Raw genomic sequence first — 22,837 nt, 5'->3', positions numbered from 1 at the left:
TGCAGCTGTGAATCTGCTTCAGTCTGTGGGCTCTTCACTTACCTGTTTAAGCCACCTTGGATGTGATTACATCTTGCCTGCTAGGAATTGTGGCTGATATCACTCAGTATAAATCCTCGGGTCTGTCGTTCTCTGTAAAGAGATAAAAGGCTAATGTTTCATCAGAGTGAGCCCTTGTGCAACCCTCTCGTGATGTCCATTTTTAATTAAAAATTATGTCACAGGGAAGAGGCTTTTTTTAAGGAACCGTTGAATCTGTGTTAACGTTATTTACTTATAATTCTCGTTGTGGCGAGGGGCATGGTAAATGAGTTGGCCTATATGAGGGAACAACAACTTGCATTTATACAGCACCTTTAACGTAATAAAACATCCTAAGGCGCCTCACAGGAGCGATTATCAAACAAAATTTGACCCCAAGCCACATAAGGAGATATTAGGACAGGTGATCAAAAGCTTGGTCAAAGAGGCAGGTTTAGAGTATCTTAAAGGAAGGTAGAGAGGCAGAGAGGTTTAGGGAGGGAATTCCAGAGCTTAGGGCCTAGGCAGCTGAAGGCACGGCCGCTAATGGTGGAGTGATTAAAATCAGGGATGCGCAAGAGGCAAGAATTGGAGGAGCGCAGACATCTCGGAGGGTTGCAGGGCTGGAGGAGGTTACAGAGATAGGGAGGGGCGAGGCCATGGAAGGATTTGAAAACAAGGATGAGAATTTTAAAACTCAGGTGTTCCACGACCGGGAGCCAATGTAGGTCAGCGAGCACAGTGATGATGGGTGAACGGGACTTGGTGCGAGTTAGGATACAGGCAGCAGAGTTTTAAATGAGTTCAAGTTTATGGAAGGTGGAAGATGGGAGGCCAGCCAGGAGAGTATTGGAATAGTCCAGTCTGGACACCAAGGTTGTGAACGGTCTGATTCAGCCTCTGACGGGGAGAGGGATGGACTCGATGGCTGGGGAACGGTATTTGCAGCGGTGACCAAAGACAATGGCTTCAGTCTTCCCAATATTTAGTTGGAGGAAATTTTTGCTTATCCAATACTGGATGTCAGATAAGTAATGTGACAAATGAGAGACAGTGGGGTCGAGGGAGGTGGTTGTCAGGTCGAGCTGGGTGTCGTCAGCGTATATGTGGAGTCTGATGATGTGTTTTCAGATGATGTGCAAGAGACCAGAATTGGAGGAGAGCGGAGATCTCGGAGGGTTGTAGGACTGGGGGAGGTTACTGAGATAGGGAGGGGCTTTGATTGAAGGGGTAAGAACCAACCACAAAACAGTGACAGCGGGAGAGAAATGTGAAATGGCTTTTCACTTTCTTTCAAACATGTTGTGCCCTCATGGCTGCCGATCACACTCCACCTGTAGTCTTAACTATGTCTTTCTGCTGCTGACTTGTTTTAGCTAGTGCGAGGTCCATCCTTAAACCTTGCGTCTCTCTCTCTGCTCTGCCGGCAGGTAATATAGTTGGCGTCGGACAGTGCCTGCTGCACGGCCTGACTGTTGTGATCAAGAAGAAGTTCTCGGCCAGCCGATTCTGGGACGACTGCGTGAAGTACAACTGCACGGTGAGTATTTGGAAGCCTCGCTCATGCGGTTCGTGCTGGGGAGCTGCCGGTCGCTTGCCTCCATTGGCTTTCCCCCACACAGTGCTCCCATCTCCTCGCCCTCTTTTGGAGTAACTGCCTGGTCCCGCCTGCTGACAATGGCCAATAGCAGGACCACAGGGAGCTGGAGCTTTAAACAAAACAGAGAAACTAACAGGGTAATTGAAACTGAACCTGGCCACTCTGTACAATTCCTCAACGCCAAATTCAACGTCCTGAGGTTGTCATTGGTATGTGCTGAGGGTGAATTATATGCTGCCGTCTGTTCAAACACACAATATTATCCAACGTTTTTTTGATTTTTCCATTACACTTTTCTCCCTTTTCCTCTCTTCTTTCCTGATGTCGCTGGTTCTCAGTGAGGTACCCGGCCCAGGTAACCCTTCATCACGCATGCGCTCAGACAGCTTGATTCGATCGTGGGGAGAGCTTTACAGCAGAGCCTGATTCTGTCTTGCAGCGAGAAAATTGATCGGTCGTGGCAATCCTGGGACAGTAGCCCTGCTGCCACCAGTGACGCTGAGATCAGTTGGCTCACCACAGACCAGAGCCTAGTTGTGCCACTGGATGAATCACAAAGTGGGGGGTGGGCGTAGGCAAGTGTATGCTGGCTCGAAGACGCAGGGCACCTGCACGTTGCACTATACTGATGTGGCACTGGTGCTGCCGCACAATTTCCCCGCCTGGTGAGCTTCTGATCTCTGGCTGTCTGTCTGCAGAGAGGCGGCAGATGAAAGCGCAGGGAACAAAATGGGAGGGCAAGTCAATCTTGCAGACAGCAGCCTGAGAATAAGCCAACTACCCAGCTTGCTAACTAGGAAGTCAAATGGGGAGGGGGAGGGGGAGAGGGAAAAGCTTCTATCCATTCCCCTCATCCCTGGAGAAAATGGATAAAGATGGTGGAAGGTGTAGCTGTAGTTGCTTGAATGCTGGACTTGCTATCTGGAGATCAGGGATTGGGTCCCAACCTACTGGAGTTACGGTTCCGCAGTGGGTGGCAGTAGATGCCATCTTGCCTATGTTGACGTTTTCTTGTTTCAGCCTTGCCTTCCACATTGTACGTCTCATCCCCTGTCTGTTTCTGGTGCACCTCCGAGCCCTGGGAGCAGAACGTGCACCTGTTCTCTCCACCATGGACAGTATCCAGTTACATAAATTACATAGAAACTACAGCACAGAATCAGGCCATTCGGCCCAACTGGTCTATGCCAGCGTTTATGCTCCACACGAGCCTCCTCCCACCCCTCTTCATCTCACCCATAATATGAGGAGACCCAGGGACGGGAAGAAAATAAAATCAGGAAGTCTTGCCCCTAACACGGTGGGGGGGGCAATGAAACGGAGAAGACAAAGCAAATAAAAGTTAAGACAGCAAAAAGAGAAATGGAAAGGAAAAGAGAGAGAAATGGATAAAGATAGAGAGATCGTGGAAGGTGCAGCAGGTGGCTGAGTGCTGGACTTGCATTCTCGGGATCTGGGATTAAATTCCAACCATCCAAGCTTCCGACAGTCCTCAGACAGGCCAGCAGCTGGAGTTAATTGAAGTTATTGTAGTGCTCCACCTGGGGAAGACTGAGGAACAAAGTGACCCTCACCTGCCACCCACAGCATGGACTCCCTACAGATACCCAATGCCGAGTGGAACAGTGCGGAGTAGAGGTGACAGAGCGACAGCAGATGGGGAGCAAAGATAAACCAAATAAGCGAGGTGGTAATCAAAACCAGGTCTCAACAATACAAAAAAAAACAAAGCGATATCTGCTTATGTGTAGATCTGAGCTGCGATCTCACTGTCTGAATGTATGTGCGCTGATTGTTCTCCAGATTGTTCAGTACATTGGGGAGATCTGCCGCTACCTCCTTAACCAGCCGGTCCGGGAGGCGGAGAAGCAGCACCGAGTTCGCATAGCGATCGGCAATGGCCTGAGACCCTCCATCTGGGAATCCTTCACTACCCGCTTCCGGATCAAACAGATGGCAGAGTTCTACGGGGCGACCGAGTGCAACTGTGCCATCGCCAACCTCGACGGCAAGGTAGGTGCCGGCCGTTTAGCGTGTGTGTGTGTGTTCGTTTGCTGGCAATTTGGTGAAGTTTGTGCTCGTCAATCAGAGAAAGGATATCAGCTCAAAGGAAATGGAGCCTTTGTTCAGCTTTTGACCACCCTGACGGGGGATTTAAAAAGTAGGAAGTGTTCCATTTCGTGGCAGTGACGCCCTTCAAATTAAATTTTAGCAGCCACTTTTTTTGTTAGGGAGGGGATGCAGTTAACGTTTATTAAGTTGAAGGGCGTCACTGCTGCGAAATGGGACACTTCCTTCCTTTTTTTAAACCCCTGTTCAGGGTGGTCAAAAGCCAAACAAAGGCTCCATTTCCTTTGAGTCGATATCCTTTCTCTTTGATTGACGAGCACAAACTTCACCAAACCGGGCTGCTTATAGTGACACCACTATACCCAGCCAGAACGGATCACGCCTGGAGACTGCACTGCTGTAAGTGATTGGGATTGATTTTACGTGAATAATTTGTAGTATGTAACTACCGTCCACTCACTGCACTTTGCTGGAGAAATAATCCTGCTTTTATCGGGAGACCTTGCTGTAGCTTCAGTCATGGGTTCGGAGACTCTGCAAATTAAAACCACATGTCCCGCCCCCACCTCCCAACTCATTGGCTGACACAGTGGTGTCAATATTCACTCCGTAAAAGAATTAAAATCGGAGGGAAATTACATTTTTGAGGGAAATTTAGAAAATAGGAAAGCAAAATGACACCAACCTCTGCTTTATTGGCAATGATGTGACATTGGTATATTTAGCTGTGATACTCTTCCTACAAATCAGTTCAGTACTTAACCAGAATGCTACCTCCGCTTGTCTCTGTAGGTAGGGGCCTGTGGGTTCAACAGCCGTATATTGCCCCACGTGTACCCCATCCGTTTGGTGAAGGTCAATGAAGACACTCTTGAGCTTATCCGAGGTGCCTCTGGACTCTGCGTCACCTGCAAACCAGGTAATCGTCAAGTACATCAGCCGCTGCATGCTAATACATCTCTCAGGGATTCTCTGTGTGGATTAAAGCAATTTCCCCAGAAACCAGGAATCTGGGTATGAAAGTGTAGTTAGTTGTTTGCCATCGTTGCCCTCTGCCCCCTCCAAACTGCCCTCCAGTCAGGTATAGTCCAGCCAGGTGCAATACAAACCTCTCCTCTGCTGCAAAAATGCATGAGGGTCATCTCCACTTCCTACCTCAGCCATCCTGATCGCTTCTTCCAGTGAGAGTATTAACCCTTGTACCACTAGTTTTGACCTGTAGATTCCATCAGGAACTGGGCTGAGTCTGACCAACCTCATTTCGTTTAGAACCATTACAGCCAGAGGAGAGTGGGAACATTTGTCCTTTGGCGTAGGCTGGATTCGAACCAGGAGCTTAATGATGATGAGACAAGTTTTGTGTATTGATGAAGCTGTTTAACTGTCATGAGTTTATCACCATCTAATGGAGCAAAGCAGAATTGCATCTTGTGTTTAGTGCCATTGAAGACAGTGCGAGGTAGTGCAGCCTAACTGCAGCGTTTGTGTCTGAACCAATCCCACATCATGCCCAGTCTACAGAAATACTGCAGTTTCCTCCATATTTCTCCTCTCCTTAATTGTATGCTTTTGCTGTTTAGATCCATAAGTGAAACACGTACATGGAAGCAGTGGTCGTATGTTGCTATTTGTAAGGTGGCTCTCTGCAGCCCTGAAGGGTTCGGTACCTTCTGTCTGTACCCTGCAGAGGTGACTATCGCAGCACACTTCCCCCTCAAACACAATGAGCAGCAGGAGGGTAGGACACAAAGTGCTCCTGCTTCTCTCCCTTTCAGACTCTGTCCTCTATAACATTGACGGAGAGGGAACCAGAGGCCTCGGCAGGATACTAGGCCAGGCCACGGCCCACGCAAGCAAAGAGAAAGAAGTGTGGGCCCGGCAATACGGCCAAGTCAGAATGTTTACATTATAGGACGTTTTACTACGTTAAGGGCACTGTATAAATGCTGTAATACCTTCATTTAGGTGTTAGCCTTGGCTCAGTGAGTAGCACTCACGCCTCTCAATCAGAAAATTGTGGGTTCAAACCCCACTCGAGACTTGACCACAAAATCCAGGCTGACACTCCAGTGCAGTACTGAGGGAGTGCTGCACTGTCGGAGGTGCCGTCTTTCAGATGAGACATTAAACCGAGGCCCCGTCTGCCCCCTCAGGTGGACATAAGATCCCATGGCACTATTTCAAAGAAGAGCAGGGGAGTTCTCCCCGGTGTCCTGGCCAATAGTTATCCCTCAATCAACATCACTAAAACAGATTATCTGATCATTATCTCATTGCTGTTTGTGGGATCTTGCTGTGCTGGCGCATTTCCTACATTACAACAGTGATTACACTTCAAAAATACTTCATTTGCTGTAAAGCGCTTTGGGACATCCAGAGGTTATGAAAGGTGCTATATAAATGCAAGTTCTTTCTTTATTTGCTCACTCTGTACGTGGACGGGTTGCCCTGGGTTCACGCAGCAGCTTTCTGTTACTTCAGCCTGTGGATTCTGCGGCTATTTCACCAATTTTGACCGTTTCTTCCTTTGTGAAACAGGTGAGCCAGGTCAGCTGGTCGGCCGGATAAACCAGCAGGACCCCCTTCGCCGATTTGACGGATACGCAAACGAATCTGCCACAACCAAGAAGATTGCCTACAATGTGTTTAAGAAAGGAGACAGCGCATATCTGTCAGGTACCAACTACTGCAAAGGTACAGGGAATGCCACACAAAATGAGTGCAATGCATTTTATACATGTTCTCTTGTGCTATTTAGGTGTTCAGTTGTGGCTCAGTGGGTAGCACTTCTCGCTTCTGAGTCAGAAGGTTGTGGGTTCAAGTCCCACTCCAGAGACTTGTGCCCAAAATCCAGGCTGACGCTCTAATGCAGTACTGAGGGAGAGCTGCACTGTTGGAGGTGCCGTCTTTCAGGTGAGACGTTAAACCGAGGCCCCATCTGCCCCCTCAGGTGGATGTAAAAGATCCCATATCACTATTTTGAAAAAGAGCAGGAGAGTTCTCTCTGGTGTCCTGGCCAATATTCATCCCTCAACCAACATCACTAAAGAAAAAACAGATTATCTGGTCATTTTCACATTGCTGTGTGTGGGACCTTGCTGTGCGCAAATTGTCATAAGTGTCCACATTTCAAAAGTACTTCATTGGCTGTGAAGTGCTCTGGGTCGTGAAAGGCGCTATATAAATGCAAGTTCTTTTCCTCCCTATTTGTATCATTAAAGTAGAATTTCCATGTAAGAGCATCGTATAATAAAGGCTATATTTTCTCTCTTTAAAAACTCAATGCCATAGTACCAGTCACACTTTAGTGTCTTCCATCATTGGATCATTTTTTCTTTAACCTCCGTCACCCAGGTTCAATAAGCCTGCTGCTGAAAAATAAACCTGCATCCTTCCGAAATAAGCTGTCTGCTGTATATATGGACTAGTCAATAGGTCGCGATAAGATTGTTGCTGATACAAAAGAGAAAATGGTATAAACCACTCTCAACCTAACCTAGAGATACCCCCGGACAAGGAAGGATAGTGCTAAGGCATCCTGATCTTGAAGGGTATAACACGTGCATTACCAACAGGTGCCATTATGCCAACAGACATTGTATCCAGTGTAACCTCATGTAGTGGCTGCTATGACTTAATATACACCTTAATTCCGAACAAAACCCCATCCTTGCACTTTAGGAAGAGGATACTCATTGAGCATTGTTGTTTTCTGCTCTACAGTCTGGCTCAGTGGGTAGCACACTCACCTCTTGAGTCAGAAGGTCGTGTGTTCAAGCCCCACTCCCGGGCTTGAGTACATAATCGAGGCTGACACTTCAGTGCAGTACTGATGAGACACTGAACCAAATCTTCCTGTTCATATTGATGTACAAGCTCTCATGGTATTATTTGAAGAAGAATGGGTGAAATCTCCCAGTGTCCTGGCCAACAATTTTCCTTTAACTCTCACCACCAAAATGAGAATAACCGGTCATTTATTTTGTTGCTGTTTGTGGGACCTTGCTGTGCGCAGGTTCACTGCTGCATTTGCCTGCATAACAGTGACTATACTCCATCGGTAATTCGTTGCCTGCTATGTCCAGGATGGTGTCGAGCTTCTTGAGTGTTGTTGGAGCTGCACTCATCCAGACAAGTGGAGAGTATTCCATCACACTCCTTGACTTGTGCCTTGTAGATGGTGGAAAGGCTTTGGGGAGTCAGGAGGTGAGTCACTCACTGCAGAATACCCAGCCTCTGGTCTGCTCTAGTAGCTGTGTGGCTCGTCCAGTTCAGTTTGTGGTCAATGGTGACCCTCAGGATGTTGATGGGGGATTTGGTGATTGTAATTCCTTTGAAGTACTTGGGATTCCCTCTAATCATTGCAAGTTCCTTTGATGTTTCTTTCTTGCCTGTCGGTCCGCCTTATGACGTGAAAAGCTCAGTTTCTTCACATTAAATTGCATTTCTGCTGTTCCTGTCTAATTTTGGTGCCCCTTTTTCATCCATTGCCCACAGGTGACGTTCTGGTTATGGACGACCTCGGCTACATGTACTTTAGAGACCGAAGCGGTGACACTTTCCGGTGGCGAGGGGAGAACGTTTCGACCACAGAGGTGGAGGGGAGCCTGAGTCACCTCCTGAATATGACTGATGTAGCGGTGTACGGGGTGGAAGTTCCAGGTAGGCAGGGCGCCCTGCCCCGAGCCACAACGCTTACCTGTTCTCAGGTGATGCATTTCCTTTGAAGCAGAGGCATCCAGACTACAGCACGCAAACTCTGGCAAACCTGGCCGTGAAGCCAGGCAACTCTTTTTTTTATTAATTCTGGGGATATGGGAGTCACTGGCAAGGCCGGCATTTATTGCCCATCCCTAGTTGCCCCTTGAGAAGGTGGTGGTGGGCCACCTTCTTCTTGAACCGCTGCAGTCCGTGGCTGGATGCACTGCAGCAACTCGTCATGGCTTCTTCAGTGTTACTTGTCTCTTATCACAAGTCAGGATGTTGTCCAGGTCGAGTTGCTTGCTCTTCTATTTCTTACTCCTGCTCTGTTTGGGTTTTTAGGGACAGAATGTTTGGAAAGGGCTGCTCTTAGTGCCTCGTTAGTAGATAAACCCGGAATCAGAACAGCACAATCCGTTCGCATTAGCAGCTTACAATAAATGGAAATTAATGTTGTTTAAATTTTATACGTGGCCTGCGATCCTCAGGAGCGCAGTGTACTGTTACAATAACGTTTTTGGTTGAGTTCCAACGCACTGCTCATTTTCATTGTAAGGGACTCATCAGCTACTTACGTTTATATAGTGCTCCTCGGGTAAACGGTGTGCAGCTCTCCCACCTCGTTCACTGCTCGCCTCTGAGCTGTGAAGTCCTAACGATCCATCGCACTGATGAACAACAAAAAACTAGAATAGCAAACGAGGCAAGTTTTAACTTAGTTCCTCGACTGAAGCTCGCTATTGCCTGCAGTATTCCTTTAATGTACAGCTGACTGGCTGAGCCCACTGAAGTTTCGGGAAAACACTCAGCAGGTCAGGCAGCATCTGTGGAGAGAGAATCAAAGTTAACGTTTCAGGTCGATGACCTTTCATCAGAACTGGAAGATGCTGGAGATGAACAGCTTGTAACCAAGTTCCCCGGCTCCGTACTTGCTTAAAAACAGTTAATCTCTAACATCTTCCGCTTTTGATGAAAGGTCATCGACCTGAAACGTTAACTTTGATTCTCTCTCCATGGATGCTACATGACCTCCTGAGTGTTTTCCCGCATTTTCTGTTTTTTTTTAATTTCAGATTTCCAGCGTCTGCAGTATTTTTGCTTCTGTTCCACCTGAAGTTTCTGTTCTGATCTCTCGCTAGGTGTGGAGGGGAAGGCTGGGATGGCTGCCATTGCCGATCCAGAGAACAAAATCAATCCAGCTCTCTTCTACCAGAATCTGCAAAAGGTGTTGCCCTCATACGCCAGGCCAGTGTTCCTCCGGATCCTCCCTGTCGTGGACACCACAAGTACGTAGTTCGCGGCGTGTGTCAGATACCCCGGAGGCAATTCTGTGGGGTTGGAGTATTCGGTGTCCATTTCATTAGCCCCTTCTTCCTTGACACAGTGCATCTATCCTGTACCCCCCGCCCCCCGGGGAGAGCAACACATCTCAACCCTGAGTTGTGGTGCCACCCTGAATGGGTCTCTGATGACAGACCATCTCAATCTCCACTTTGGCCAGCCAGCGTGGTGCTTCCCGAGAGGAAGAGAGATGCTGAAGGGCAAGCTAGTCCCCAGTTACTTCACGAGCAAACTTGGCAGAGGCCTGGGAACAGGCCCCGTCTCTGCCCTTGCAATTTGTAGGGTAAAGGTTTAATTTCCTCTGGTAATGTGCTGTTTAACTCTTCGTATAAAATTCATTTATATGCTATTTTAACTTCATATAAAATTCATTTATATGCTATTTTAACGCAGTCAAAAGCCTTTTAGCTCCCTGAGGACCTCAGGATCGTGATTACCTCCCAGCTCTGCGCCCATCTCTCCAGAAACTACCTGTTTAAATCCTTTCAGTCCAGCTTCTGCCCATGTCAGCACTGAGTCCACCGTGACCGCAATCCTGAATGGCGTCCTCTCCACTGCGATCTTAGTCCTTTGTCCCTCCTTGTTCGCCTCCATCTTTCAGCAGGGTTCAACACTGTGGATTGTGCTGCCTCTTGTTGTCCAGCTCGGTGGAAATACCTTTGCCTCCACACAAGGTACACAGCCACTGGGCTTCTAGCAACAGTTTCTCCTTCCTGCTCCAGGTCACCACCTCTTGAGTCGCCCAAGGATCTATCCTTGGCTCCCTCCTTCTCGCCATCTACATGCTTGGTGCCATCAACCACAAGCACAGGGTCAGCTTTCGTGCGTATGCAGAAGACTACCCAGTTCTACCTCTCCGCCAGCATGACCTACACCTTCCTTTGGCTAAACATCAGGAAGAATGAAACCATCATTCTTGCTCACGACACTTACTCTGATCTCCTCTCTGGCCTCTCCCTCAGACTGAACAAGGCTGTACGGAACCTTGGCATCCTGCTCGACACTCAGCTGAACTTCAAACACCATAATACCCTTTATCACTGAAGACTGCTTATTTCCATCTCCACGACATTGCCCACATCTGCCCCCATCTCAGCCCCTCCACCACTGAAACCCTTACCCATGCTTTGTCACCTCCAGGTTCAATTATTCTGATGCTCTCCTTCCTTTGCCCAACATACTCCCAATGTGTTGATAATGCAGCTGCCGTCTTGCACTAGGACCTATCCACCCCTCGCTCTGTCTCCCCGTCCACTAAGATCAAAGTCCTTGTCCTCCAATCACTCCACCCTATTTCCACAACCTCCTACTTTCCCTCTCATACCCTTCAACCTTCCAAACCTGGGTCTCCCGTGCATCTCCCCTCCCCTCCACCCAGAACCTTTTGGTGGCAGAGCTTTCAGCATCTGTGATATCAGAACTGTTACCCTGATGATAAATGTCCTTCCCAACCGCCATGTTTGCAGTTTCCAGTAGGGGGGTCACTGGGTGACGATCTGGAGAGGAAACATGGCTGCCACTCCGTGCCAGTTCCTGTCATAAAGTTTGCAACGGAGGTTGAATGAATGAGGAAGAACAGTAAGTTACCAACCCTCGCTATAATCACTCTCATTCTTCGATTCAAAGTTCAACCTCCATATATATAGCCCCCTCCCAGATATCCCCTAGTTTCCCTATCTGAGCTGGCACGGCTTGGAGCTGCTTCCTGTTATTGTGGTTTCAGTACTTCATTGTTCTTGTCCTCTGGGCAGGAATCTGGCCTGCGATGCGATGCAAGTGCAGAGATCCTGTAACTGTTTAGGGATAGATTCTCTTAATAATGGCAATTCCCTGATGATCTTCACTATGGAAGTGACTGCATCCAACAGGACGTGAATGTTGAATTTTAATCAAAGAATGGGGAAGAGCCCGACCAAAGCCAGGTAATCAGACATTTGTATTGTTCCAGGCACTTTCAAAATTCAGAAGACCAGGTTACGCAAGGAGGGTTTTGACCTGCATCAGACGAATGACAGACTGTACTTCCTAGATTCCAAACTGGGAACATACATCCCTCTTGACAAGAAAGTTCACGACACTATTCTGGCTGGACATTTCCATCTATAGTTTAGAAATCAAATTCTGGGAAGCTTTAACAAAATTAAAAAATCACAGAAAAAGGGGGCAGAGTTTGGCTGCAAGCAGAGCTGGAACAAAAACTGTACCCAGAAGAGGAGAAAATCCTGTGGAATTCAACACTATTTGCCCAACTGTAAACAGCTGGGCGTGAACCTATCTGTGTGCCATTGGTCATGTACATTGATCTCCTGGTTTCTCAAAGTAACTATTGGAATAGCCCAGGAGTGGGACACTAATCCACAGTCGGGCCTCATGTTCCAAGAGCCATACTTAAAATTCAGAAATTGGAATAAGCACTACATTAACGACCGTGGAGTAGGAATAGACGGGGACCCTCAAGCTAATAAACTTTTCAAGTCGATTTTTGCGTTTCTATATGGCCGGCAGTGTCATACAAACTATCTGCTCGAGGAGTTGAGATGATACACTAAGGCAATAGTCACTAACTATTTCTACAGCCATGCTGGCTTCAAACGAGAGTGAAAACATTTCCCTACCCACCCTCCCCCAGCCGTCCTTCATTAAATCTGCACTCTCCATCGTTTCAGATATTTCCTGTATGAGTTTGTGCCCTCGGTGCTCGTGTTACCATTACTTAGTGTGTTCCCGTCCAGCTGCCACCACGACCTCTGAACTTGCCATATGGCTTTGTGTCATGTGACTGAAAGAAGGGATTTGTTTTTGCACAGTTGTGTCGTTGGAGTTGGGCGGGAGAGGAATGAATTGTGGCTTTGAGTGCCTGGGAGAACATGTTTTACAATAGCAGGCGTGTTTTATTGACCTGTAATACGTGTGTGTGTGTGTGTGTGTGCGTGTGCGCTTTAACCATGCTGTTGTGCGATCACATGGCACAGCGTTCTGTTCTGGGTTATCTCAGCTGGAAGCTCTGAATGAGGTTTCATTCCACGTTCAGTGACGTGCAGCAGATGATGAGACATCTTTCTCTAAACTGTTGGGCTGTAGATGCTCAAAGTCACTAACTGTACCTTTTAAAGCACTTTTCTCAAAGTGCTGTGAATGGAAATGTTCAAAGGAATTAATTTTAATTTTAAGTAGTCTGACCAGCCTTTTTGCCAGTTAGTCCGTTATATTAATATATCTGTAGCCACATAATGAATATAGTATATCCTCTAATGGGGGCTTTAAGGGGCATGTGCTGAAGCAGAATGCACCCCATTTCTCTTACCCATTTTCCCCGTTTTCTGTTACCAGACACTAATGAAAACTCCAAAAATGCGCTAAATGTAATGGAACACTAAGTTTAAAGTCAGAGTAACCTCAATAATCTGTATCCAATTCCTGACATACAAGCAGCAAATGTAACTCTTCACCAGCACAAAACCTACTTGCTATGTGCAGGGCCACGGTTTCAGCCAGTTCCCTGCTCGGGGGTCACTCTGCATCGCACTCTACCGCAGGTGGGCGTCTGCCTACAGTTCCCCGGGTGGTGAGCTTCTGATTCCAATTGAGTCACGCAGGACAGTTGCTGACTGGGAGGCCCGGCATTTCCCCACAGGAAGTGGGGGGGGGCGGGGGAGGCTAGGAGAAACTAGCAGTCAGGGTTCAATGAAACACTTTCACTGCCTCTAAGGATCTTTGTAAACAATTTTACAACACCAAGTTATAGTCCAACAATTTTATTTTTAATCCCACAAGCTTTCGGAGGCTTCCCCCTTCCTCAGGTGGTGTGGAGGCTTCCCCCTTCCTCACCTGAGGAAGGGGGAAGCCTCCGAAAGCTTGTGGGATTAAAAATAAAATTGTTGGACTATAACTTGGTGTTGTAAAATTGTTTACAGTTGTCAACCCCAGTCCATCACCGGCATCTCCACATCTAAGGATGTTGAGATAGTCACACTTCCTAATCAAATTCCTTTGCTTTTCCTCTCGCTAGACAACAAAGGGTGAGCAAACAGCACTGAATCTTAGCTCTGGTGACATCCCATAACTGGAGATGACTTGAATATAGGCCCAGAGACAGCAACTCCACTGAAGGACACAGGTTTAGGGGGAAGAGGGTTGCAAGTAGCATCCAGTGCCACTCTTGTAGTAAATATTCTTGATAGCCCATACCTTGGATCATACTGTATCATTACCTCAGCTAAATTATAACAGATCAGAGAAGGGGTATAAAACACTCTGTCCCTGTCCTCTCTGTTTTTCTCCCCTGCTCTCTCTAAAAGACACTGACTCAAGCTCTACAAACACCCCTCACCCTCTGATACCTCACCCACCCAAATAGATGTTCTTCATTTGGGTGTTGGGATCGAGTGTTGCCGGTCGCTGCAAAGTCCAACCCTGACGTCCACACTTGCATGCTTTCCGGCAGGAGTGACTGGATAATGACCAGGAGCGGAAACACTGCCTGATGTTTTTTATCCCCCTCTGCTCCCTAGCTCAGAACATGAGAACATAGGAAATAGGAGCAGGAGTAGGCCATATGGCCCCTCGAGTCTGCTCTGCCATTCAATAAGATCAATGCTGATCTTCGACCTCAACTCCACTTTCCTGCCCGATCCCCATATCCCTTGATTCCCCTAAAGTCCAAAAATCTATCGATCTCAGTCTTGAATATACTCAATGACTGAGCATCCACAGCCCTCTGGGGTAGAGAATTCCAAATATTCACGACCCTCTGAGTGAAGAATTCTCGTCCTTGTTTTCAGATCCCTCCCTAGCTCTGTAACCTCCTCCAGCCCTACAACCCTCCGTGATCTCTGCGCTTCTCCAATTCTGGCCTCTTGCGTATCCCTGATTTTCATCGCTGCACCATTGGCGGCTGTGCCTTCAGCTGCTTAGGCCCTAAGCTCTGGAATTCCCTCCCTAAACCTCTCTGCCTCTCTCTCCTCCTTTAAGACAGTCCTAAAAACCTACCTCTTTGACTCTGTCCTAATACCTCCTTATGTGGCTCAATGTGAAATTTTGTTTGATAATGCTCCTGTGAAGCGCCTTGGGACATTTTATATGTTAAAAGCGCTATATAAATGCAACTTCTTGTTAAAGAAATTCCTCCTCATTTCAGTCCTAAATGGCCGACCTCTTATCCTGAGACTGTCCCCTAGTTCTAGACTCTCCAGCCAGGGGAAACATCCTCTCAGTATCTACCCTGTCAAGCCCTCTTAGAATCTTATATGTTTCAATGGGATCACCTCTCATTCTTCTAAACTCCAGAGAGTATAGGCCCAATCTAGTCAATCTCTCCACATAGGACAACCCTCTCATCCCAGGAAATCAATCTAGTGAACCTTTGTTGCACCGCCTCTAAGGCAAATGTATCCTTCCTTAGGTAAGGAGACCAAAACTGCACACAGTATTCCAGGTGATGTCTCACCAAAGCCCTGTACAATTGCAGCAAAACTTCCTTAACTCTTGTACTCCAACCCCCTTGCAATAAAGGCCAACATACCATTTGCCTTCCTAATTGCTTGCTGTACCTGCATGTTAACTTCCTGTGTTTCACGTACAAGGACACCTAAATCTCTCTGAACACCAACATTTAATAGTTTCTCACCATTTAAAAAATATTCAGTTTTTCTGTTTTTTCCTACCAAAGTGAATAACCTCACATTTCCCCACATTATACTCCATCTGCCACCTTCTTGCCCACTCACTTAACTTGTCGATATCCCATTGCACTCTTTGTTTACTTACTCAGGGTCACATAGGCCATCTGTCGCACCCTTGCTGCTATCCTATTTGAGACCAACTAACTCAGTACAGACCTGGGATCACCTGCTTTCAGTGGCTTAGTTACACCAGAGCTTTCTGCTTCCCATTCTTGATCTGGCCGCACTTTTTAAAACATCCTCACTTGTATAAAACCTGCTTCTAATTTTTTGGGACAAATATCTTTTTCAAATGTCTGCCTCTTTTACCTCCCCAACCCCAAATAGTTGAGTCAGTAAAGTGACTTGCTTCCAGGCCCAGGCAAAAGCCACTCCTGAACCAAAGCTGCAAGCAGAAGGGTAAGATTCCCCATAGATTGTGGAAATGGTTGCCTCTGCAGGCCAGTGTGTGAGGGCAGTGTGGTCCTTAGTGGAGGAAGGGTTTGAATGTTATATTTAGTGACCGCACAAGGGTTCAGTTTTTAAAAAAAAAATCGACATGTAAATAGTTTGTCATGCAACTGCGGCCTAGGCTTTCTGCCGCCCTCTCCCCACCAGCAGAAGAGGGGCCCTGGCAAGTGCTCTCGTAGCAGGGCAGTACACAGGCCCCCTTCAGTGGCATTGCTTTTCCTGCAAGGAAAAAATTATCAGGAATTTGATGCTGTAGCAAGTCTCTTCCCTCAAGCCCATCTCCCACATGTAAATGACCCCTCTTTTTTTTCCCCCCCCTGCCCTGTGGGCCAGACATACAGCCAGGATCAGCAGGGCATCTGTGGGATAGGCAGAAGTCCCATCTCACCTGAGATATGCCTCAATCAAGGGGGAGAGGGAGGGGTCAGAAAGCCTAGGCCCGCATATCAGAACCAGGATTACCGATTTGTACCACAGCCTTGCTTTTGATGTAAGTAGCAACACTAGTGCAAAATGTTTTTACAAACATAACTTTGGGTCCACTCAGCCAGTGAATTATGCTTGAATCGGGATCAAAAACTCTATAGTGGGAATGAAGGGAAGCAAATTTGAATTCTTGGCAAAGACTGTGTCTTTTTTTTAACTCCAACCAAGTGATGGTAGTTTATGAAGCTAATGCAGCTCTAGTCAAAATGCAAGTGAGACACTAGTAATGATTTCTGAAATCTAACTCCCGTTTTAAGGATTGTATTTTCTTAATGTACAGAATGTGGCCTTGTACAAGGAATATTAAAAACTCATAGGACTTGTCAAGTATACTTTCTATGTGCTCTGCTGTGGAAAAGTATTGAAAGTGTCTTGCCGATTGTTGTGGGGTTTGTCCAAAGGGATATGCACTTCAGTTTCATGATGAGTTTGGATTTTGCTGACAGGAGAAGCACAAATGTAATTTTTAGCAGGAAAAATATGTTTTAAGCTGCATAGCTTCCTCGAAATGAGTAAGCACAGGGTGTTCTGACTGGAGGAATAATAAATAGTTAAGAAACCCTGATGTTAAAAAGCAATAGGTGTGAAGCATAAAACAAAAGGAATGATTTCACCAATGGTAATTGGTTTCCCCCTCTTCCTTTGAAGGATTTTTGATGTGTCTTAACATTGATTTTCCTAAGCAAGTTATAACCAACCCAGTCACTGTTACTTAGACCTGTGAACTGCACTGCTTTCCAGAGTATTGTATTCTGTATGATGCCTCTAGTGGTGGAAGTGCGATTAAACATTGTGTGCCTTAAATATTCGGTGTCTGCGTGGGTTCCTCTGGAACGGTACCCAAATTGTCGAAACTTTGGAGAAGGTTGCACTTAACGGGCCAGAGGTTAAGAGTCACCAGACTTATGTACATGTGTCACATTTTGGGGCTTTTACACTAGATGTTATCTTGGGTTCCGCGTCACCACTCACTCTTGTAGGTGGAATTCATATCCCCCACAATCCTGAGTGCGCTGTAAACCAGCCCACTATTTAGGTAAACGATACTGACACCCAGGGATTGCAACAGAGGACCCTTACTCTACACCGGCCACTGGAACGTATGACCGACTGCGACGGAATTCTCCTTCGAAAAGCAGATTGAATACGCACTCTGTCAAACTGAGATCCAGGTGGTTTCATTTAAATAAAACCGGTAAATGCTGTGTTTCGTACATTTCAACACTGACTACACTTCAAAAAGTATCATTGGCAGTGAGGCGATTTGAGACAACAACTTGCATTTATATAGCGCCTTTAAACTTCTTAAGGTGCTTCACGAGCATTATCAAACAAAATTTGACACCAAGCCACATAAGGAGGTATTAGGACAGGTGATGGTCACAGAGGTAGGTTTTAAGGAGCATCTTAAAGGACGAGCGAGAGGCGGAGAGGTTTAGAGAGGGAATTCCAGAGCCTAGAGCCTAAGCAGCTGAAGGCACGGCCGCCAATGGTGGAGTGATTAAAAATTGGGGATGCACAAGAGGCCAGAATTGGAGGAGCGCAGAGATCTCGGAGGGTTGTAGGGCTGGAGGAGGTTACAGAGATGGGGAGGGGCGAGGACATGGAGTGATTTGAAAACAAGGATGAGAATTTTAAAATTGAGGCGTTCCCGGACCGGGAGCCAATGTAGGTCAGCGAGCACAGGGGTGATGGATGAACGGGACTTGATGCGAGTCAGGATATGGGCAGCACGGTTTTGGTTGAGCTGAAGTTTATGGAGGGTGGAAGATGGGATGCCGGCCAGGAGAGCATTGGAATAGTCCAGTCTGGAGGTAACAAAGGCACGGATGAGGGTTTCAGCAGCAATGAGCTGAGGCGGGGGCGGAGACGGGCAATGTTACGAAGGTGGAAGTAGGCGGTCTTGGCGATGGAGATGATATGGGGTCGGAAGTTCAACTCCGGGTCAAATAGTACACCAAGGTTGTTCTTGGTGTCTGAGGTTGAACAGTCTTGTTCAGCCTCAGACAGTGGCCAGGGAGAGGGTTGGAGTCAGTGGCGGGGACCGGAGACAGCCTGAGGTTTGTGAAAAGTGCTATATAAATTGAGGTTTGTTTGTTTGTTCGTTCGTCCTTTGGCGAGCTCACCCACACACCTCCCTTGCTCTCTGCTCGTCATCCACCACCCCCCCTAGCAAACTGGGTTGGGATGTTTGTTATGCAAAAGATGCTATAAGTTGTTTAAATCACTGCGGTTCAGAATCACACATACAAATGTTCCTGAGAAAACCAGTGAAATTCTGACGCAGATTTATTTATTTGGCTGTGAGACGTCTATTTGTAGAAACAGAATATCAGATTCTTAAGAGTTTTTTTTATATAAAGCTACTCTCTCCTACAGTCTGCTTTCCAAGTGAATCTGTTTCAGTAATCCTGTTACTTTGTCCGAAGCTGAAAAACCTACTGCTTTTTTGATTTCTGTAAACTGTATTTTCATTCCCTGTCATGAAAATTCAGCCTCTTAAACCCTCAGCATTCTCTGCTGAATCAATCACTCTCAAGTTTCTACAATGAACAAATTCTAGTCTGCCAAGGGACTGCTTTGAAATTTCCTCCAGTGTTCCAGTTATTTGTGAATGAAACTTCCTGCAGATTGTTAAGGGCCACATGCATGGGCCTGGGCCATGGGGTAAAGTATTTACCAAGATTCTCAATGAACAGTCCCGAGGGCAACCTGACAGCTTTGCTTCCAAACCTCAACCAATACCCCACTCAAAGCACTCTTACATTGGAGGAGTGCCATCCACAGGAGACTCACCAACATTCTGTAACCCCATCGGATCTGAGTGCTGGAGACTGAACTACATCAGAAACCCACATTTTTGTGGAGTTGGATTCCCCTCCCTTTTAGTTATGAAAATCATGGGTCTGGCTTGCTAAAGGCCTTGATTAATCGCAACGACAACGAACAGGAGACCAGCGAATGGAGGTAATGGGTTTCCATTTCAGCGTTACTGTTCATAAGACCGTTTTGTGAGGTAAAGCATACGGAGATATACAAGGATGCCCTGGAGATAAACCTTTTGCTTTTTCCTTCCATTTCCCCTTGTGTGAAAGTGCCTGATTTTTATTTTACCAACTGTGATTGGGGAACTAATGTGTGGAGGGCAGATCGGGTTCATGCAACCTGGACCTTCCCAGTCTGGTGGGCAGCAACGCCCCTTTTAATAGGACATGTTTTATTTTTTAATTTACAGTTTTTTTTTCCAAATCCTTTTCAGCAATTTATGGATAGAGGCCCTTTAAGTCAACATATAGAATCATACAGCGCAAAAGGAGGCCATTCGGCCCATTGTGCCTGTGAAAGCTATCCAATTAATCCCATTCCCCTGCACTTTCCCATAGCCCTGCATATTTTTCCTTCTTAAGTATTTATCCAATTCCCTTTTGAATATTATTGAATCTGCTTCCACCGCCCTCTCAGGCAGTGCATTCGAGATCAGAACAACTCGCTGAGTTTTTTTTTAAAGTTCTCATCTCCCCTCCGGCTTTCTTGCCAATTATTTTAAATCCTGCCAGTGGAAACTGTTTCTCCCTGTCTACTCTATCAAAACCCTCATAATTTTGTATATCTTTATTAAATCTCCCTTTAATATTCTGTGCTCCGAGGAGACCAACCACAGCTTCTCCAGTCTCCCCACATAACTCTGCACCTCTGCACCCTCTCCATGTTCAACATATTATTCCAACAAGATGCAAAAACAAGAAATGTACAATGGAAGCACCACTTGACTCATTCTGGTAAGTGAAGCAGATAATGTTGGTGTAGAAGTTTTGGAAGCAGTGACCAGAATATAATTAGGTTTCTGTGCAAAAATGGAAAAGGAAAAAGAAAAAGTTGAGGACAAGGGTAACAGACTGGAAAAAGTGAATTATTGCAAGATAAAAAAGAGAGCTTGTCCAGATTAAATGGACAGAAAAATAGACAAATAGAACCATGGCTCAGCAATTTGAAATAATTAACGAGATGGAAAGAGTACAAATAAAAGGAAAGACTTGCATTTATTTCGCACCTTTGATGATCTCAGGGCGTCCCAAAGCGCTTTACAGCCAATGAAGTACTTTTGAAGTGTAGTCATTATTGTAATGTAGGAAACGCGGCAGCCAATTTGTGCATAGCAAGATCCCACAAACAGCAATGAGGTAATAATCAGATAATCTGTTTTAGTGATGTTGATTGAGGGTAAATATTGGCCAGGACACCAGGGAGAACTCCCCTGCTCTTCTTCAAAAAAAAATGCCATGGGATCTTTTACGTCCACCTGAGAGGGCAGACAGGGCCTCTGTTTAACATCTCATCTGAAGGACGCCGCCTCTGACAGTGCAGCACTCCCTCAGCCTGGATTATGTGGTCAAATCTCTGGGTTTGAATCCATGACCTTCTGACTCAGATGAGAGTGTATTCCAGTAAAGGGAAAGGAGTATATCGAGCTCTATCCAATGAATGAATGGAAAGATTAGGTCATATTGGAAAATTTTAAAAAGAATTTAGTGATTACAGGATAGTCAAAGAATGATTGGACAGCAATAAGATGATGACCAGTCAATCTAATTTGGTGGTATTAGTTGAGGGATGAATGTTGGCCAGGACGCTGTTCTTCAAGTGTGCCATGGAACCTTTTACATCCACCTGAATAGGCACATGGGACCTCAGTTTAATGTCCCATCTGAAAGATAGCACGTTCACCAATTCAATCCTCCAGCAGACTGGGCTGGAACACCAGTCTAGACTATGCACCCAAGTCCTCGATTGGCTACAACAGTCCAGCAGCTTTTCGTTCTTTCCTGGCGCTAGGTCACAAATTACCAGATTTATCGAATTCAGTTTCAGAAGTTGCTATGGTGGGATTTAAACTCTCAACCTCTGAGTTACTGGTCCAGACAACACTACCGTTATAGACATCGCGTCTACAGCATAGAAACAGGCCATTCGGCCCAACTGGTCGATGCTCCACAGCTGCCTCCTCCCTCCCTACTTCATCTAACCCTATCAACATACCCTTCTATTTCTTTCTCCCCCATGTGCTTATCTAACTTCCCCTTAAATACATCTATGCTATTTGCCTCAACTACTCCTTATGGTAGCAGGTTCCATGTTCTTACCACTCTTTGGATAAAGAAGTTTCTCCTGAATTCCTTATTGGATTTATTAGTGACTATCTTATATTTATGACCTCTAGTTTTGGACACCCCCACAAGTGGAAATATCTTCTCTATGTCTACGTCTACCATTATGACAATGCAGGAGCACTGGGAGACTCAATGCATTGCAGAATCATTTCAGGAAGAGGCATGTTTCTGCTGACTGGACTAACCAGGGTAGCTAATACACTTTTTAAGAATGTATATACAGTAATTCAGCTTCACTGCAATAAAGAATGTAGATGGCTATTTAAGTACTAAACTGTTAAACATTTTGCAGGCAAAGGATTGTGTTTAGTTTTATTAACTTTGCCCAGTGACATCACTGGTGTCACTTGCCAGCTCTCCCATCTGATTCGGCACAATCTTTTGTAGAGCAAAGCAACTGGAATGGCAAAAATGTGGTTACTAAATCCTGATTTTAAAGTTCTCCATGTTTTCAAATCCCTCTATGGCCTCGCCCCTCCCTATCTCTCTAACCTCCTCCAGCCCTACAATCCTCCGAGATCTCTGCGTTCCTCCAATTCTGGCCTCTTGCACATCCCCGATTTTCATCGCTCCACCATTGGCGGCCGTGCCTTCAGCTGCCCAGGCCCTAAGCTCTGGAATTCCCTCCCTAAACCTCTCCGCCTCTCTCTCCTCTTTTAAGACGCTCCTTAAAACCTACCTCTTTGACCAAGCTTTTGGTCACCTGTCCTAATATCTCCTTATGTGGCTCGGTGTTAAATTTTGTTTGATAATCGCTCCAGTGAAGCGCCTTGGGACGTTTTACTGTGTTAAAGGCGCTATATAAATGCACATTGTTGTTCCTGTTGCAGACACCCCACACCTGAACCAGCTTTGTCCCTCCACAAATGCTGACTCACCTGCTCTGTATGTCCAGCATTGGCTGATTTGTTCCAGCATACTCTCCCTCCCCCCAGAATATACCCTAATTGGATGAGTCCGCTCTTCCCCCCCCCCCCCCACCGGAACTTTGGACTCGCCCTGGGTGTTTGGGGGCGGGTCTGTAAAGTGGGGGGGGGGGGGGGCTCTGATGTTACCAATTCACCAATCAGAGCCCCGAAGCGCCAAGGATTGGCATCCTCGTCAACCAATCGGACATAATCGGAGGCGGGTGTTGCTCTGGTGATGGTCCAGCACCAATCAGATTGTACCGAGGGTTGGGACTTCCGCGTTTCATCCAATCAAACGTCAGTAAACGGGAGGCCTTCGCCTATTGGATGTCATACAAATGATTGACGTTGGAATTGTTTAATCAGATTTGAACCTGGGATGATGGACAGCGCGATTAGCCAATCAGGTTG

The 22,837-nt window shown here is 46.4% G+C and overlaps 1 protein-coding gene across 7 annotated transcripts in view; it reads left to right on the top strand.

Annotated features, from left to right (window-relative positions):
* The window catches only part of slc27a1a (solute carrier family 27 member 1a), a 38,248-nt gene extending 26,036 nt beyond the window's left edge, over positions 1-12,212 (top strand). For all 7 annotated transcript variants that reach the window (XM_067972997.1, XM_067972993.1, XM_067972995.1 and 4 more), the window contains 7 exons: positions 1,452-1,561; positions 3,425-3,638; positions 4,488-4,610; positions 6,230-6,367; positions 8,189-8,353; positions 9,532-9,678; positions 11,682-12,212. In XM_067972997.1, the coding sequence (XP_067829098.1) occupies positions 1,452-1,561; positions 3,425-3,638; positions 4,488-4,610; positions 6,230-6,367; positions 8,189-8,353; positions 9,532-9,678; positions 11,682-11,839 (1,055 nt within the window). In that variant the 3' untranslated portion in view covers positions 11,840-12,212. The remainder of the gene's footprint in view (positions 1-1,451; positions 1,562-3,424; positions 3,639-4,487; positions 4,611-6,229; positions 6,368-8,188; positions 8,354-9,531; positions 9,679-11,681) is intronic.
* The last annotated feature ends 10,625 nt before the right edge of the window (positions 12,213-22,837 follow it).

This window comes from Heptranchias perlo, chromosome 37 (assembly GCF_035084215.1).
Source record: "Heptranchias perlo isolate sHepPer1 chromosome 37, sHepPer1.hap1, whole genome shotgun sequence".
Lineage (NCBI taxonomy): Eukaryota > Metazoa > Chordata > Chondrichthyes > Hexanchiformes > Hexanchidae > Heptranchias > Heptranchias perlo.
Note: the sequence above shows the minus strand (reverse complement) of the source record. Positions and strands in the feature narration are given on the sequence as shown.